Below are 18,136 nucleotides of genomic sequence, written 5' to 3' on the forward strand. Positions count from 1 at the left end.
TGAGACATGCAGGTGTGATGGATCAAGAAAATGCAATTACAGACACTGTGGCACTGAGCAGCTCGGTGACAGCTCCTTCGGAAACTCGTGAGCAGCAGATCAAGACTGACGAGGTATCAGGGGGTGTCAGGACAAGGTCAGGCCGCAAAGTGGTTCCACCACTTCGGTACAAGGACTATGTTACATAATGAGGATTTATTGTTTATTGTTTGAGGGGAAGAGTTGTGTATTCTGTGGAAATTGATGTTCACTACAGCTTACAGAAATGTACATGTTTGAATAGTGGAATGCTTTTGTATTCTTTGAGTGTTTCATATTGTTTTCTCCCTCAGTAAGAAGAAGGACAAATCAAAACAAAAAAAGGACTTCTGTTTTTTCCAAACAAAAAAAAAAAAGAAAAAAAAAGAAAAAGAGAAGGGATGTAATAATGTGAATTATTGTTTGCAAGATGGTTTGTTCCACAATGGATTGTGTTGCTGCACGGACGTTTTTAGAGTGACACACAAGTAAGGATTGTTAGGCTGTATGTTGCTGTTGTACATGGCACAGGACCAATCTGAGTCGCATGACTTGTTAATAAAACTTACTACCCCGTTGGGTAGGAAATAGATATTCTGGAGTCTGTCGTGAATGAGACCAGAATATAACAATAGCCTACAGCCAGATTAACTTGTGACACACATCTGAGCCACGTTTGAATTCCTGTTTCATGCACAATACATTTGTAACTTTTAATTTTTCTGTTTTGTGTCTGGCAAATAAACCTTTAAAGTGATTGCAATGATGTTATGTATTTATTTTTGTCCTTTATCTACGGTGGCCTTGAGAGGCTAAACGGACTGCAACTTAAGAAAACACCAGCAATAAAAAAAACGCTGCAAAAGCACAAAAAACACAACTGAAATAGGAAAACTGACAGCGGAAATAGGAAAAAACAAAACACAAATGCAAAAAACGAAAACACAAATAGGAAAAAAGAAAACGGAAGTGTTTCTGGGGAGACAATAGTAATTAGTAATAAACAGAGCCAGTGTGACTAAGTGGAGCTTGTTAGAGTGAGTGGATTGAAGAAAGTGAGGGACTCAGATGTGTCAGTTGGTTTGTCTTTGTTTTTGAGTGTGGAGGAGAGTTAGATTCACTTCTTCACGTGCTCTGTTGATGTTTACATGATCGAAATAACTTGAACACAAACAAATAAAGAGGAAGACCGTACCGGAAGGAAAAAACTACAAGTCCCAGCATCCTCTGTGTTTAGGGAGCAGTAGTGAAAGTGAAAGCAGGAGGAGGAAGGTGGAGCTGAGGTAGGTGAGTGTTAACATGAATATGCTTCTTCTTATGACATAAAATAATTCCACGCTGTTCGTGTCTGTGGGTGAAATGTGAGGCCGGTCGGCTTCTCTGAGCGCTGGTTTCCTGTAAGTAGAGAGGAAGTGAGTTTAGCTGAGCCTCCGTTTAGTGTGAGAGAGCAGGAGGAGAGTGAGAGCTGTGCTGAGGCAGGGTGAGTGTTAACACCGCTCTGACATTACTGTGTCTCTGTGGCGGGAACAACAGGCTCCGTCAGTGGAGGCTAGTGATGTGCGGATCGATCCTGAAATATTGATTCCTCCGATACCAGTCATTTATGTTCTAGAATCGATTCTCACATTAAAATATCGATATTTTAGTAATTTAGGGTTAATTTGTAGTTTATCATTAACAGGAACACAGTGGAAAGAAACTATAACATCCGGATTGTCTACATTCAAAGGAACTACTTCCTCTTCCGCCTTTCATAGTCATGTGCGAAATACGGCTGTATAAATGTCTTGCAGCCCCTTGGCGCGCGCACTCACAACAATGGCTGAGCGTAATTGTGCGGACGTATTTTACCGCCGCAAACAGCTGAGTCATGGTTTGAGATACATGTGGCAAAAAAGTGCTCCAAGAGTGAGGTGTTGTGGCCATACTTTCCCAACCTTGAGAATTAGGGAGACATTCAAAAGGGCTGTTGGGGGGGGTGATAAATACATTTTACAGTGTACTGGCGTAAACTCTCGACCGTCTCACACTTTCTTTAATTAGTTTTCTGTTTGATGTTTATTCAGCTGTGTGAAAACCCCGGAGGAACCCACCCGATGGATTAATAAAGTTAAATTTAATTTAATTTAATGTAATCTAATAAATTTAATCTCAGCCAAACCGATTTACTCACGAACAAATAAAACACTGAAAAAGCCAAACAATAACATTTTTAAGTTATCAAAGTGACTTATATATCATGTTTAACCAGAGTAGCGAATTGGCTGGGCCGCGCTATGAATTCTGCGATATGGTTTTTCAATTTTGTTGTCCAGGTGGAAATTCGAGAGAATGGTGGCTCCGGGATTCTCCCGGAAAAATCGGGAGGGTTGGCATGTATGGTTGTGGCAACATCACTAACCTTGTCAAACACCTCAGAGTAAATCATATCACAGAATATGAGGCACGTATGTTGAGGTGAACTGAAGAGGAGGACAGGGACAGGTGCTGCTAGGGCGAGACAGACGTCTCTCACGGAGTCCTTTAGTGCTGCAGGCAGGCAACGTGTTCAAATAGCACAACTTCAGTTTTTTATTTCTGTATGATGAACTCTGCATTATTAAGTGATAAGAACAAGTAATCTGATGTCCTGTAATCATTATGACGCTATAATTTGAGATACAATAAATAAAATAAGTTTTTGTACAAAGTATCAGTATCGGATCAGTATCGTCGATACCACCCTGAATATTACTTGGTATCGGATCGGAAAGGAAATCAGTGGTATCGCACATCACTAGTGGAGGCAAAAATAATCAGACTTTGGTTTTTCAAAGGAAACAACTTTATGTCGGAAGTTCCCGCACGCTCATTGGATAACGATGTGTCAATCTCAAGTTATTAGCCAATGAGCATGCGGATTCACAGAAAGACCCGCCTTTATCACGGGACTTATTAAAAACTACAATGGCGACAGAAACTCCGTAAGTGGAGTTCAGGGTGACGTTATGAAACTGTGACGTTTGAGCCACTTCCTGTTCTCAGTCCCAGCGTCCTGATCACCGAGGTTTCTGTTGCTCTGATATCTGATATTGATTATATTGGTAAACAGGCTGTAGCATAAACATCAAACACAGCTGAAGCAGTTTTTGGATGGTTGGCTGCAAATGATCCGTTGGTTTGAAAAGTAAAAACAATTTAAAAACAGGTGAAGCTGATGCAGGGTGAGTGTTAACACCAGGACTTTAGAGGGAAGAAGAGTCACAGCTCAGCATGTTGTTGACGCGTTGTTGTTCAATTGGGGGAAGACATCTGAATCATTGCAGGGGGAATGGCTTTCACAACTTTAATGAATTTACTCTGAGTACATGATATGCCATAATTATCTATGAATTTGTTAGATGTTAACACATTTCCGTCATTGTCTAAAAGGTGTAAAACCGTCCAAATTCCGTGATCCATCCAATCCTTATAAAAGATGGATTTTCTTTTATCGTATACATCTGTTGTTCCAAATCGAATTTGTATGTGGAGAAAAAATATGCGTGTATATCATTTTCCATTACTGGAGAACCTGTTTGTGAAAATTGGATAATTTAATTTGGAAATTTCAAAGTCGCACTTTATAAGAAATTCAATGTCACCCAGCTTCTCGAAAATTACGATTTATATTATTGATTAGACTATTGGAAACATATAAACATTGTGATGGATAAAGCAATCCAGAGATACCTTCTGTTTTAGTAAGCAAGAATTATTAATAATTAATTAATTAATAATAATGATAATAATTGAATTATTTATGAAAGATTGCAACCATTTGAGTTTGATGGAACCATCGTTGCTTCAAAATCAATCACATTCAAACCTCCTTCTTCAAATGACTTCACTATATCAATTGGGTTAAGGCTGCCAGCCGTGCCAGCGCCGTCTTACCCATCCGACCATACATACATTACACAAACATCACATGGGGAAGACAGGTCAGAGGGGTATAACATGGAAAAGCACAACATAAGGAAAGATAAGGAGAAAAAAATAACTCCCCCCAGACTGAACTCCAACAGGGAGATCAGTTTGAGAACAGAAAAAACACCTCTGCACATAGCACATGAAAAAACTCTTAATACACCAAAGAAACACAAGACAAGCAACAGGGATGGGTAAAGGGTGAGAGACAGCCGATGTAGACAGTACATCCGGGCCTGCAGCCTATGCGCTGGTCTCCATGATCCACCGTCAGCATCGGAAGGGAATAAGCGTCGAAGGCGTTTGGAGGGGGGGTGAATGTATATCAGCATGTGTATATGTCTCTGTGTGTGTGTGTGTATGTGTCCAGAGTTCAGCTGAGACAGTGTCCTTGGCCCTGCCAGGCTAAGTAAACAGTCTTCCAGCCAACCCAGGTGGCCTTGCATAAAATGGGAAGAACAGTCTCAACACAGTCGTTATCAGGGTGTTGTTGTTCAGCTCCAGCCTTGAGACCGCAGCTGGCGCCGAAAGAGTCTCCGCATGAAGTGATGGTGGTTTTTACTTTAGTGCGAACAACTCATATGAATTTCAAAGCTGTTCTAACAGTTTTGTCCATTTTCAGTTTGTTTAAGGCTTGATCTCAGTCATCCAGTGATATATCAGAATCACACATTTCTCTGAATACAGAATCGATTTTTGGAGTATAAGGTTCAATCTGATCAAAAAAACGTAATGAATCAGTAATTAAATATTTTGAGGAGTATAAATTTGAGTAAAATTTATGTTTTTCTTCCGCTATAGTCTTATGATTTGTGCATTCCTCCCCATTTACGATTATTGTATTAATAGATTTCTTTTCTTGCCTCCGTTTCTCCAAATTGTAGAAATATGAAGCACTTTTTCACCTTCTTCTATCCATTTTGCACGAGCTCTAATGTAAGCTCCATGAGCCTTTTTCTTGTATAGATCATCTAATTGAGCCTGTAAAGACAACAGGGATTTCTTATCAGCCTCTGACATAAAATGTCTATTACAATAGTTATTTATATTGTAAAGTAATTTACTTTCAAATTCCTTCTGTTGTCTACTTTTCATTTTACTAAACGTAATTGAAAATTCTCTAACTTTAAATTAAAAGAATTCCCATCTATGTATGTAATTGCCAATTGTTACATTGTTGTAAATGTTATGGAGGAGCTCTTTAACTATCTTAACATACCCATCATCAATTAATAGATCTGCATTAAATTTCCAGTAATCTTTTTTAAATTGCGTTTTATTTTCAGGGTTAAGTTTAAAAGTAATAATACTGTGATCTGTCAACGGGGCTGCTGAGATGGAAACATGTGTAACATATCTATATAGTAAAGTCGACCCAACCACAGTATGGAACGCCAGGACTGCCATAATGAATTAATTAAATGCACCATTAAATAATAAATTAAATGTGACAATAATAAATTAAAATTTGAAATAATTAAATAAAATGGGAAATACTTTGAAAAACCCTGTTTGTGTGTCACCAAATAATAATAATATTTAATATTTTTTAGCCGAGAATGTAGCGGTTTAATCTTCAGATGTCTGGTCGGTTTGTCAAGATACAGCTTCTTTGCAAAAGTGCTTCGATGATTTTGGAGATGTCTGCCCAGCCCAGTCTCACGGCAAAGCGTGGGATAGACCCACTCGCCTCGCAAGCAATCGAGCTGTTATTACCACCGACAAAGCGTTAACCCATCAAACTAATCTAACGCTCATCTACGAATAATTCACGGGTCATATCAATATTATTTTACAGAAAATCATCCTTATTACTGCCAACTATTCCAGATACCATCAAATTTTAAAGGAAAATATCAGGATGAGTGTCTGTGAGCTGAGAAGGACGTGAAGCGAGCAGTTTATCCCAGAGCTGAAGCTGCTCTGTGTGCAGAGATGAGCTCAGATTCCTGCTGTGATTGATCAACAGTCACAGAAATGTAGACTTGTAGTTATTACTGCAGTAAGGTCACAGCAGATACTGATAAACATGCATTATGAGGATGGATGATCAAGTTTCTCACTCTCTCCTTTAAATCTCAGTTTTTTTCGTCTTCACAGTTTATCTGTTAATTTATTAATGAATAACACTGAAAGAGTTTCTGTTATATTTCCCCTTGAACATCACCTTATTAGGGCGGCATTAGGAAATAGCCCCCCTCCAAAGAATGAATAAATGAATGATGATAATAATAAAATGATTAAAAAGCAGAGCTCAGAGTGGTAGAATGGTCAAACATGGATCCACGGGTGGTTCAACTGCATTTGGTGACGTGACTAAAGCAAATCTTTCAAATAATCCCACCATCAACGGGATGTTGTCTCCTTTACTACGGTTACTTTACTTGGTCACCGTGTGAATTTCTTTGAAATGAACCAAATTCTTTTATTTGTTGGTTGTTGCATATTTAACCTCTACAGTCAGGAAAGGAGGAGATGAGGCCTCAACAATGTTGGGTTGTAGCTGTGGTTCAGGTTAGAGTGAGTGTCCATGGAATAAATGTAAGTCAGTGAACTGGAAACATGACTGTGTTCAAACTTTTTTTTTTACTTTTTATAATGAGTCTAATCAAAGGTGTACAGAAGTATCTCCACTTTGACTTTTCTGTGTCACCATCAGAGCTTCTGCACAGTGTGTTTCTGGGGCAGATAACATTGCAGCATTATGGAGACAAAAAGAAAAGCGTCTGGATTTCTTTAAGTTAAACTTAGACTCAGACTAAACACCCTGAATGTGTCTTGAGCTCGGCCTCTGTTCCACAGTAACTGCTGTCAGAGTCACTGTTACTGAGTTAGCTTAGCTAGCAGAGCAGCTAGCAGTTAGAGTATGAACTCTGTAAGCAGTCAGCTCGGTCCTGGACATTGTTACTGACATAAAGCTGCTCTCTGCAGCCATGTTTGACCTGCTGCTTTGTAGGACTACAGTAATGGAGGATTTGGAGGCTGAACTCGGCTCTGTGACACTTTTTGTAGTGAACTGATGAAAGCTGCGTCTCAGATGGATGTTAGTCCAACACATCAGACACGACCTCTGCAGCTCTCAGTTGATGTGCACATGAATGATTTGTGTTTCCTCTGCAGGTGAAGGTAGAAAGTGTGTGTGAGCTGACGTGAATTGAGCAGCATGGATCAGTGTGAGGACAGAGAGGAGGGAGTCCCTCCCTCTAAAACCACTCTGTGTGGGGAACATGAGAGCCAGACCAAAGCTCAGAGGTGAGATGACCATCTCTAACTGTCCATGACTCTTCTCCATGTCACAGCTCAGCACTCACATCACTGCTCCATCATTATTCACAGGAACCAACATGGACCTGAACCTGATTCAGACTCTGATTCAGATTCCAGCTCTGTGTCCTTCAAGAGTTGCCGGTCTAGAACTTCCCCCATTGGTTTTAAAGTCTCTGCTGCAGAGAGGTGAGCTGTTAGTAACAAGAACTCTCTGATTTAAATAATTTTTCTGTTTCCTGGTTTCTAAAATGCATCTCTGTAGGAGAGCAGTGTCTCCAAGGACACACAGGCTCAGCTGTAACTGTCAGTTTATCTGGTTTAAGACACATTTGGACACAATTGGCTGTTTTTAACTATGTATTTTAATCAGAGGTGTAAATTTAGACCTCACACATCTGGATCCTAAACTATGATAGAAACAGCTGCTAGCAGTGGGTAGTTTGACTTTGATACGCTGCTCTAGAAAGCAAACAAAGGTTTGTGCAGCTCCTCTTCAGAAAAGTGTTCAGAGAGCAGCTGCTGTATTAGACAAAGGCTCGTCGTGTGAGCCCAGATGTGTGTAACAGCTGGATGAAGGAGAACCATCACAGTCACGTCTCCATCCCGCCTTTATTAACCTCTTAAGCCCCAAGCCTACCTGATCTCCTGCTTTTTGCCCCCGTATCAGGGGGCGTTGGGGCTTAAGAGGTTAATGAACTTCCTGTTGCTTGCAGATGACAGGAACACAAAGTGTTTGTGCCACGTGATGCTGCAGGATTTGTTAATATGTCCATGATGGTAACATCTCCTCGTCTAACTGCAAACACATGAGCGCTCCTAACGGCAGCTATCACAGCCACACAGGCACACTGTTCCTCACTGTTGCATTCAGGGACATTTGTTTTCCTGTAAAAAGCTGAACTCTAATCTAAGAGGACTGTTACTGACAGGAAACAGCTGCATTATCTGCGGTTTGTGTGATCACAGCTGCTTCAATCACTTTATCAGAGAATTGATCATTGAATAAAACATGTTTGTGTCTGCAGAGGTCAGAGGTCACAGTCTGCAGGATCCAGCTGTCCGTCTGTGAGGAGTGACTGGTCCAAAGGTTATCCTCCAAACTTCAGTGGTGAACCTGGACCAACGAGGTCAGAGAACTGTGATGAGTCCTTTACATGTTTGTGTTTTCCTGGATAAATAAGACCAAAGATTCATTAAAAAGATAAAAATATTAGACTTTGTCCTGTAGCGCTGTGTGGCAGGCAGGATTGAACCCAAACACAACAGGATGAAGTCAAAGAGGCAGCTTTATTTCAGCTGTGAACATGCAAACAGCAGAAATAAGAAAACATAACTGTAGGTTTGCAGTGAATGAAGCCTCAGCTCGACGCTCCACTTTGTCCTTCTTTCCCTTCTCCAAACAGCCACATTAGGACTCTTTGATGGAGTTTTATGGATGGAGGAGGACAAATAGTTTTTCCCTTCAGTGACACTTCAGAAGCTCAATGTTCTGGGGAGATGTTTGTCTTTATGAAGGTTTATGGATTATTGTTCTTACTTTGGTTAAACTGAGCAATACATTTTCCATCTAACATTTAAAGTAAATTTCCAGGTGAAAAAAAAGATCTGCAGCTGCAGCCTCTGTGATGTTTCACAGTCTGAAAGTAACAAATTCAACCAGAGTTCAAACAAAGGCTTAATATGCGTGTGTATTTGATATAATGCCAACAAGTACAAATAGGTGTTCTTACAGGTCTTAATCACAGAGGTCTGATAAGTCAGGTGACTTTCACAGTCAGCAATTTTGCTGCCTTTTATTTTATATTGGCCTTTTTAAAGCCCTTCAAATGCTCCTACATTCATACAGAGCTTTTAATACCAAACTCCTTTACAGTCCTTCTCCTCTCACACACGATCACACGACTGATTTGTCTGCAGCAGCTGTGTTACTGCTAGTATTTTATTACGTGTGTAATCTCCTCATATTGTTCCTATGGTTTAGTTTGACTTCCTTCTGCAAACTCAGCTGCTCTGTTGCTGATACACGTCTCCATGAATATGATTGATCAGATGCTGCCAACACCATGTGTTTCTTTTTTTTTTTTTTTTTTTTTTTTTTCCTGCCTGTCCCATTTGGTTCTTTAGCCGTCAGAATTGTTGTCTGAAGACCAACAAGGATACCCAATGGATTTATTTTGCCAAATGGATCATCATGGCATTGCCGTATTGGTCCATTTGATCGACCTTTGTTTTTATTATTTATTTTATTTTATTTTCAGTTGTTACAGACGGGACAGACATGAGTGAGGGATAGGAAAGGGAGAAAGAAAGAGGAAGGAAAAGAAAAACAGAAGGGGAGAGGGACAGTGAGAAAGGGGGGGAAAAAAAATATCTCCGGGATCACCTGTTGAGAGAAAAAGAATAGAAAACAAGCAAAAAAAACCAAACAAAACAAAGCAACATAATAAACACAACACTATCGCATTAATCTAGCTAAGTGTAAACAGCAGTAAATACTAAATATTGAATGTTGTTGTGCAGCACGCAGGACAGACAGCGCACAATGTGCTTTGAAGTAGCAGCCAAGAAAGGTGTGATTTAAGTCTACGAACAGTGAACACCCGTGTGCACACCTGTGTGGGTCGGCGCGCTTGTATTCAAATGGTTTCCCCATGTAATGGTCTGCAAGAGGATGTAGAGAGCCATAGCCCTGTCCCCCAGGGCATGAAGCAGGCATGGAGGAGATCCAGGCCCCAGACATCCAGAGGCCCCAGAGTGCAAGAGCCCAAGGAGGACCACCGGAGGGGCATCCGTGCCACCTTCATGGGAAGGGCTGAGGATCCCCAGACGAGGGGTCACCCAGTAGCCACCGGGCAGAAACTAGAGGGGGCTGCACCGGCGCGCCCGCCGGCTCCGCCGGCAGCCAGCTGTGCCAGAGTGAACCGAGCCGCAGGCACAGAGGCCGGAGGCCCGAGGGCCCTCCGCGCCCCGGAAGAGGCCTGACCGAGCAGCAGGCGCCAGGCCCCGCCAAGTAGCCACCGGGAGTGAGCTGGCACATGACCTGAGCGCCCAGCCCCGGACACCAAGAACCAACAATGCACCGACCCCTGAGGGCATCAGTCACCGGCAGGGAGTGTGGTGAGGGGAGATAGGCCTCCACACTTGGAGGGCCTGGGAGTTTCCAGAGAGGTGGAGTCTAAGACCCGACCTGACATATAGACACAGACAAACAGGCACACACAGACACAGACATGCATTCCCACCCTCATGCACACATATACAAACACTCAGCACTCACCCAACGTAGGAATAAACGTAAATGGACATGTACACACAATCACACTCCCCAAACATACTCCATACCCTCGCCCCCAGAGGGGGAAACGGCACCTAGACCCAAGAGATGTTACCCTTCCCTCCGGGATGGAGGCAAGCAGACCGCCCCAGGCTCCGCAGCAGCAGGGAGGCCAATCGGACAGCCAGCATCTCTTCCCAGCCCCCCCGCCCCAATGGCTAGTAGAGAACGGGGGTGTGTTAAGACCCCATACCCTCCTCCTCCCGCTCAAGTGTAGTGTTGCTGCGTGTTGCTCTAAAGTGTATTTAAAACAAGGGAGAGCATGGTGCTGCTGCCAGAGAGCAGCAGCACCATGCGTTCACATGAAACACCATGTGTTTCATGTGAACGCTCAGCTGAGACCCTGGGTTGACTTATCGAGTTAATAACAAGCTTCACGTGACTGTGAATGCTAAAGTGAATCCAGATCAAGGAAAGAGACCCTGCTAATGTTGGACTCACTTCTTAGTGTAGATCCCAGGAGGAAGTTCAACATAGCCAGCCATTCTTTGTGCTAGCTCGACCAAACCTGAGACCACAGTGCAGGATAATGATTATCATCTGTTTCTGTCAAGGACATTTAAAATCCACAAATAACAAAAATAATTATATTTGATCATTAAAAATATGTTTTCATTTAAAAAAGCATGAACACACTGGTGGATTACAGAAAGATGAAAACTCGTTAACAGTAAAGTTAATTTAGGCGTAAACAAAGTGTCAAACATACTTAAGTAGAAGGACTGATGTTTGTGTTAAAATGCCCTCTTAAAGCTGAAATACTGATTCAACTTCTTTACTCAAGTAAAGGTAAAAGAGTACAGGCTCTGAAATGTACTCACAGTATTAAAGTAAAAACTTGATCTTTGAAGGAAATTTCTGCCAGTTTTTGTGCAAAGTTACCTGAATTTCTACCTCCAACATTAATATGAGAAAATTATCTGAACTTTTATTCTAATGAATTTAATCAGCTTGAAAATTTTGTAGCACAAAAGTAGAAAAACCCAAAGGGAATAAAAAATAGCTCCATTTGCTGTTGCCTGCATTGTAGATGGGTGGCTTTGCCTCAACACCTAAACAGGAAAATGAGTTTAGTCAAGTATTAAAGTGGGATTGAAGAGGTCAGGAAACCAGAGATGTTGTGGTGCAGCATGGTCACAAGAATCATTTAGAAATGGGTCAAAATATTTTCTCTTCTAGATTTTTTGCACACAGTCTGATGTGCTGCTGCTCTAAGGTTTACTGCTCTCTGTGTACTTAGAAAACTGTGAGGTACAAGTAGATTTGACACAAGTTATAATGGCTGATTTCCATATAATGGTGGAATACAGGGACTTAATTGTTAAGTAAGAAGAAAGTTTGAAGCCTAATCTTGAAAGTAGAGATAGTGTCTGTCTCCTGAATCCAAACTGGAAGCTGGTTCCACAGAAGAGGGGCCTGAAAACTGAAGGCTCTCCCTCCCATTCTACTTTTAAATACTCTAGGAACAACAAGTAGGCCTGCAGTGTGAGAGCGAAGTGCTCTAATAGGGTGATATGGTACTACAAGGTCATTAAGATAAGATGGGGCCTGATTATTTAAGACCTTGTATGTGAGGAGCAGGATTTTGAATTCTGGATTTAACAGGAAGCCAATGAAGGGAAGCCAATACAGGAGAAATATGCTCTCTCTTTCTAGTCCCTGTCAGGACTCTTGCTGCAGCATTTTGGATTAGCTGAAGGCTTTTCAGGGAGTTTTTTGGACATCCTGATAATAATAAATTACAGTAGTCCAGCCTGGAAGTAATAAATGCATGAACTAGTTTTTCAGCGTCACTCTGAGACAGGATATTTCTAACTTTAGAGATGTTGTGCAAATGGAAGAACGCAGTCTTACATATTTGTTTAATATGTGCGTTGAAGGACATATCCTGGTCAAAAATGACTCCAAGGTTCCTCACAGCGTTACTGGAGGCCAAGGTAATGCCATCCAGAGTAAGAATCTGCTTAGATACCAAATTTCTAAGATTTTCAGGGCCGAGTACAATAACCTCAGTTTGATCTGAATTAAGAAGCAGAAAGTTAGTGGCCATCCAGGTCTTTATGTCTTTAAGACATTCCTGCAGTTTAACTCATTGGTGTGTGTTACCTGGCTTCATGGACAGATAGAGCTGGGTGTGCTATGTCTTCTGATGATGCTGCCTTGGTGATTATAACATCCATGTCTGCTGTGACTCTAATCTTCTGGTCAAGGACTTTTTAAATATTATTGACTCTTTTAACTTGACCCAGTGGGTTACTGGTCCCACGCATGAAAAAGGTTACACACTAGACTTTGAGCTTTCCCACGGGCTGGATGTGTGCATCACTGAAATATCTGAGTTGGGCATCTCCGATCATTTTCCTGTGTTGTTCACTCTAACGCTGCGCTGCTCGGTAGATAAGCCGTGCGCCTCAGCGCGTTTAATGCTCTAACAGCGCCGCTTTTTCTGCTGCCTTTATGGACTCTGGAATAATGAACTCCAGCTGTTAAAGTGTTGAGGACCTTTCGGACATTCTTCATTCTACCTGCACTGATATTTTGGACTCTATTGCTCCGTTCAGGACTCTGTGCGCTAAGCATTTATCAGAGCCGTGGTTGAATGAACATACGTGCTCCCTTAGACATGACTGTAGACGCGCCGAAAGAAGATGGGAAAAGGACAGATTGTATGTTTCTCTACAGATTTTAAGGACTTTCTGTCTTTCTGCTCACCAAGAAGCTGTAAAAACTGCAGACACAGTTTGTCTTAAACTTAGTGTCAGTAAACAGTCACAGGCCTCAGGTACTTTTTAATGTCCTCAATCGTTTTCTTCGTTCACGTGATAATGTCGGAGTCATTTCTTCACCAAGTATTTGTGATGATTTTTTAGCATTTTTAACTACAAGGTTCTATCTATTAGGGCTCTTGTCTCGCCGACTGCTGCCTCAGATCCGAGTCTTTCTCCTGTGTGCTCAGCTGTCTTAGAGCAGTTTTATCCCGTCTCCCTTAATGACTTGACTGCGGTAGTTTGTAACCTAAGATCATCACACTGCCCCTCTGATTGTCTTAGATTTGAAAACCTGCTAAATCAGAATCAGTTGCTGATGATGGCTTTTTTCTTTTACATTAATCACGTATAATCTTTACTCAAAGTGAACATATACTTGATTGAAGTAACTCAGATCAGCCAATTCAAAATGCTAATTTGATCAACTCTGAGTTTATGGCTAGACTCAGTTTGTTGGCCCTGCACCTTAAAACTATTCCCTGTTTGTCCCTCATGTTTTTTGGATATTGTTTTCACATCTTATGTCATGGCTAGCAGGACGAGCCATGTTGAATTTAATAAAGGACCCAAGATGCTGACACTGCTGTGAAGTGAGTGAGCTTTATTGAAACGGTGAAGTGCAGTGGAGATGGCCTGTGCAGAAGCTAAGATAAACTCTACTGAAAAAACTAAAAGACTGACCTGAAACCTTAAACGGAGACACGGGGAGATAACACAGACGAACCAGCAACAAGCAGGAGAAAACAAAGGGCTCATATACACAAAAGAGCAATAAGGGAATGAGAAAAGGGAGGGAGACACAGCAGGATTAATTGGACATAACCAGACAAGGGGAAGCAAAAGTAGACACACTAACATAGGACATGGCACTGTCAAAATAAAACAGGAAATGAACACAGAGACACAATACTAACACAGTACAGAGGGAACACAGAAACCAAAACCTCAGAACTAGAAAATCTTAATCAGAATGAAATTGTAACAAAAAACAATAACAATCAAAACAAAACTACTGAGTCCACAGACTCGGGACATACATCGGCTCAAACTGTGGTCATAAATATTTTGTACTTGTAAATCAGACTGTGTAGTTGTGAACTGAGTTTTGTAACAAATTGTAATGTAAAAAAATGTAAAAAATGTAAGAAACATTAGAACTATTTTTGCTGACACAAAGTTTGGCACTTTAAACCACTCACTGATGTAAAGAGAGCACCTTGTTCCAGGGCATCTGAGTATGGAGGGAAAGCTTTATGCGGGAGATGGTAAGAGCTGTTGGGACTAAAGAAACTGAGCAGAAAACTACAAACATCTGGAAACTGAGTTGTTAATTCTCAGTGGGATCACCAGGACTAGCAAAGCTTCACCATGACAGTCATCTGATTGACTGAACCCATCCAAACATCACTTCATGGACCTTTAGCTTGTGTCTGTGTGTGGACAGACATAACATGAGCTAATTATACATTACTCCTCCACAGAGTGGACCAGGAGAGAGCAGAGGTTTCCACTGGTCAGTCTGCACAGCAACATCAAACACACCTGGACTCTGTGGTTATGGTTTGTAGTACTACGTTTACATTTGTTCTTTTCAGTCACCTCTATGCTGCACTTTGTGGACCAGAGGATTGTCAGTGTGTCCAACATAAATCAGAGTTTGGGCTCCATGTTTTCAGTCAGATTGGGGTGACTGTAGCTCAGGAGGTGAGCAGGTCAGCTACTAGTCAGAAGGTTTGTGAATCAAACCCTGGCTGGCAAATGTACTGGGTAACGTACTAAACCCAAGCTGCCCTCTGATGCATCCATCAGAGTGTGAAAGAAAGTATTTAAGCATAGAACAATGTGCTTGGTTGAATGAGGCATGTTGTATAAAATGCTTTGTGTGCATAGAGTATTAAAGAGAGCTATATAAGAACCAGTCCATTTACCACTGGGTAATTCAGTCTTCTTTTCCAGCGGCTGGAGGATAACATCACCATGTTTGTGAAGAACGAGCTGAAGAAGATCCAGAAGCTTCTGAGTCCAGATCACCCAGAAACTTTAAAGAGCCAGATGGAGGATGAGGAGATGTTTGAAGGTGAGGATGAAGATGAAAGAAAGAGCTGCAGAGAAGCATTTCTGAAGATCACACTTCACTTCTTGAGGAGACTTAAGCAGCATGAGATGGCTGACCATCTGCAGAGCAGTAAGAGAATTTCTCTAAAGATTGAATATTGATCTTTCCTAATAGCTCAAGAAATGGACCAATAGACATTCATCCTTTCAGGGTACTGAAAGGCTATGATATTTATTGTATCATATTTTTTTCTGAATTTCTTATTTTCAGAAATATTTGCTTCACTCCGTAAACGTGAACTTAAAGCCCAACTGAAGAAGAAGTTCCAGTGTGTGTTTGAGGGGATCGCTAAAGCAGGAAGCCCAACCCTCCTGAATCAGATCTACACAGAGCTCTACATCACAGAGAGAGGGAGTGCAGAGGTCAATGATGAACATGAGGTCAGACAGATTGAAACAGCATCCAGGAAACCAGAAAGACCAGAAACAATAATCAGACAAGAAGACATCTTTAAACCCTCACCTGGAAGAGATGAACCAATCAGAACAGTGCTGACAAAGGGAGTGGCTGGCATTGGGAAAACAGTCTTAACACAGAAATACACCCTGGACTGGGCTGAAGACAAAGCCAACCAGGACATCCAGTTCATATTTCCATTCACTTTCAGAGAGCTGAATGTGCTGAAAGAGGAAAAGTTCAGCTTGGTGGAACTTGTTCAACACTTCTTTAATCAAACTAACGAATCAGGAATCTGCAGGCTTGAAGACTTCCAGGTTGTGTTCATACTTGATGGTCTGGATGAGTGTCGACTTAATTTGGACTTCAAAAAAACGAAAATCCTGACTGAAACAAGAAAGTCCACCTCATTGGATGAGCTGCTGACAAACCTCATCAGAGGGAACCTACTCCCATCTGCTCGCCTTTGGATAACAACACGACCTGCAGCAGCCAATCAGATCCCTCCTCAGTGTGTCGACATGGTGACAGAGGTCAGAGGGTTCACTGACCCACAGAAGGAGGAGTACTTCAGGAAGAGATTCAGAGATGAAGAGCAGGCCAGCAGGATCATCTCCCACATAAAGAATGCTCGAAGCCTCCACATCATGTGTCACATCCCAGTCTTCTGCTGGATCACTGCTACAGTTCTGGAGGATGTGCTGGAAACCAGAGAGGGAGGAGAGCTGCCCAAGACCCTGACTGAGATGTACATCCACTTCCTGGTGGTTCAGGCCAAAGTCAAGAGGATCAAATATGATGGAGGAGCTGAGACAGATCCACACTGGAGTCCAGAGAGCAGGAAGATGATTGAGTCACTGGGAAAACTGGCTTTTGATCAGCTGCAGAAAGGAAACCTGATCTTCTATGAACCAGACCTGACAGAGTGTGGCATCGATATCAGAGCAGCCTCAATGTACTCAGGAGTGTTCACGCAGATCTTTAAAGAGGAGAGAGGACTGTACCAGGACAAGGTGTTCTGCTTTGTTCATCTCAGTGTTCAGGAGTTTCTGGCTGCTCTTCATGTCCACCTGACCTTCATCAACTCTGGACTCAATCTGCTGGAAGAACAACAAACAACGTCCATGTGGTCTAAATTATTTGATAAACCAAAACTCCAATCTCTCCACCAGAGTGCTGTGAACAAGGCCTTACAGAGTCCAAATGGACACCTGGACTTGTTCCTCCGCTTCCTCCTGGGTCTTTCAATGCAGACCAATCAGATTCTCCTACGAGGTCTGCTGACAAAGACAGGAAGTAGCTCACTGACCAATCAGGAAGCAGTTCAGTACATCAAGAAGAAGCTCAGCGAGAATCTGTCTGCAGAGAAAAGCATCAATCTGTTTCACTGTCTGAATGAACTGAATGATCGTTCTCTAGTGGAGGAGATCCAACAGTCCCTGAGTTCAGGACGTCTCTCCACAGATAAACTGTCTCCTGCTCAGTGGTCAGCTCTGGTCTTCATCTTACTGTCATCAGAAAAACATCTGGGTGTGTTTGACCTGCAGAAATACTTTGTTTCAGAGGAGGCACTTCTGAGGCTGCTGCCAGTGGTCAAAGTCTCTAAAAAAGCTCTGTAAGTTATAGTTTTTATTATTTAATTATGTTGGTATGTTATGGAAAAACACACTGCCACTAACTTTTGTTTTGTTTTTGTGGTGTTCATAATAATGCTAATAATAATTAATAATAATGGCCCTGCATCGCTGTTCATAAATACATTTTATTTGTCAGCTTCACCCATCAAAGTCAGGGGGCGGGGTTAATGCTGATCAAGTCAAAACCATTGCTTTGGTCTGGTGGGCATTCTTTTAGTGGGCTTTTCTCAATACTAAGTAGGCCTACACACCAGGGTTTGGACATGTGTGGACCCAAACTATACTTAAACTTTACCCTTTTTTGTGTATCACCAAATACACTTTTAATATTTTCTAGACAAGAATGTAGTGGCGTAATCTTTAACCTCTTTTGGCTCCAAATAGAAGTGACAGACTTGAGCAGGGTTCATTTAAAGGCCGACAGAAGTGGAGTGGTGACGGGGAGATGTTTGACAGGACAGTGTTTCAGCCTCCACAGGTTCATGTTGTGCTCCATCAGTCAGTGAAGATGAAGTCAGTGCTGATGAGGCTGTAGAGTGTGTGAGGGATGTGAATGAGGATGATGAAGATCTGATGATAGCAGATAAAAACAGGCTGCAGAGACTTTGAGCCATAAAGGGCACACAGTGTGTGTACAGAACAGCTGAAATCA

The 18,136-nt window shown here is 41.8% G+C and overlaps 2 protein-coding genes across 2 annotated transcripts; both read left to right on the plus strand.

Annotated features, from left to right (window-relative positions):
* The first annotated feature begins 7,092 nt into the window (after window positions 1-7,092).
* LOC148105728 (uncharacterized) lies at window positions 7,093-8,655 on the plus strand. The gene is made up of 4 exons (XM_087838376.1): window positions 7,093-7,218; window positions 7,303-7,419; window positions 8,259-8,360; window positions 8,637-8,655. The coding sequence occupies exons 1-4, from the start codon at window positions 7,130-7,132 to the stop codon at window positions 8,653-8,655; spliced, it is 327 nt and encodes a 108-aa protein (XP_087694502.1). The 5' UTR covers window positions 7,093-7,129.
* Window positions 8,656-14,685: 6,030 nt separating this feature from the next.
* Window positions 14,686-17,466, plus strand: LOC148105729 (protein NLRC3-like). The gene is made up of 3 exons (XM_087837819.1): window positions 14,686-14,895; window positions 15,292-15,520; window positions 15,662-17,466. The coding sequence occupies exons 1-3, from the start codon at window positions 14,893-14,895 to the stop codon at window positions 17,464-17,466; spliced, it is 2,037 nt and encodes a 678-aa protein (XP_087693945.1). The 5' UTR covers window positions 14,686-14,892.
* The last annotated feature ends 670 nt before the right edge of the window (window positions 17,467-18,136 follow it).

The sequence above is a fragment of the Neolamprologus brichardi genome, chromosome 3 (genome assembly GCF_056152115.1).
Source record: "Neolamprologus brichardi isolate AB-2024 chromosome 3, ASM5615211v1, whole genome shotgun sequence".
Classification (NCBI taxonomy): domain Eukaryota; kingdom Metazoa; phylum Chordata; class Actinopteri; order Cichliformes; family Cichlidae; genus Neolamprologus; species Neolamprologus brichardi.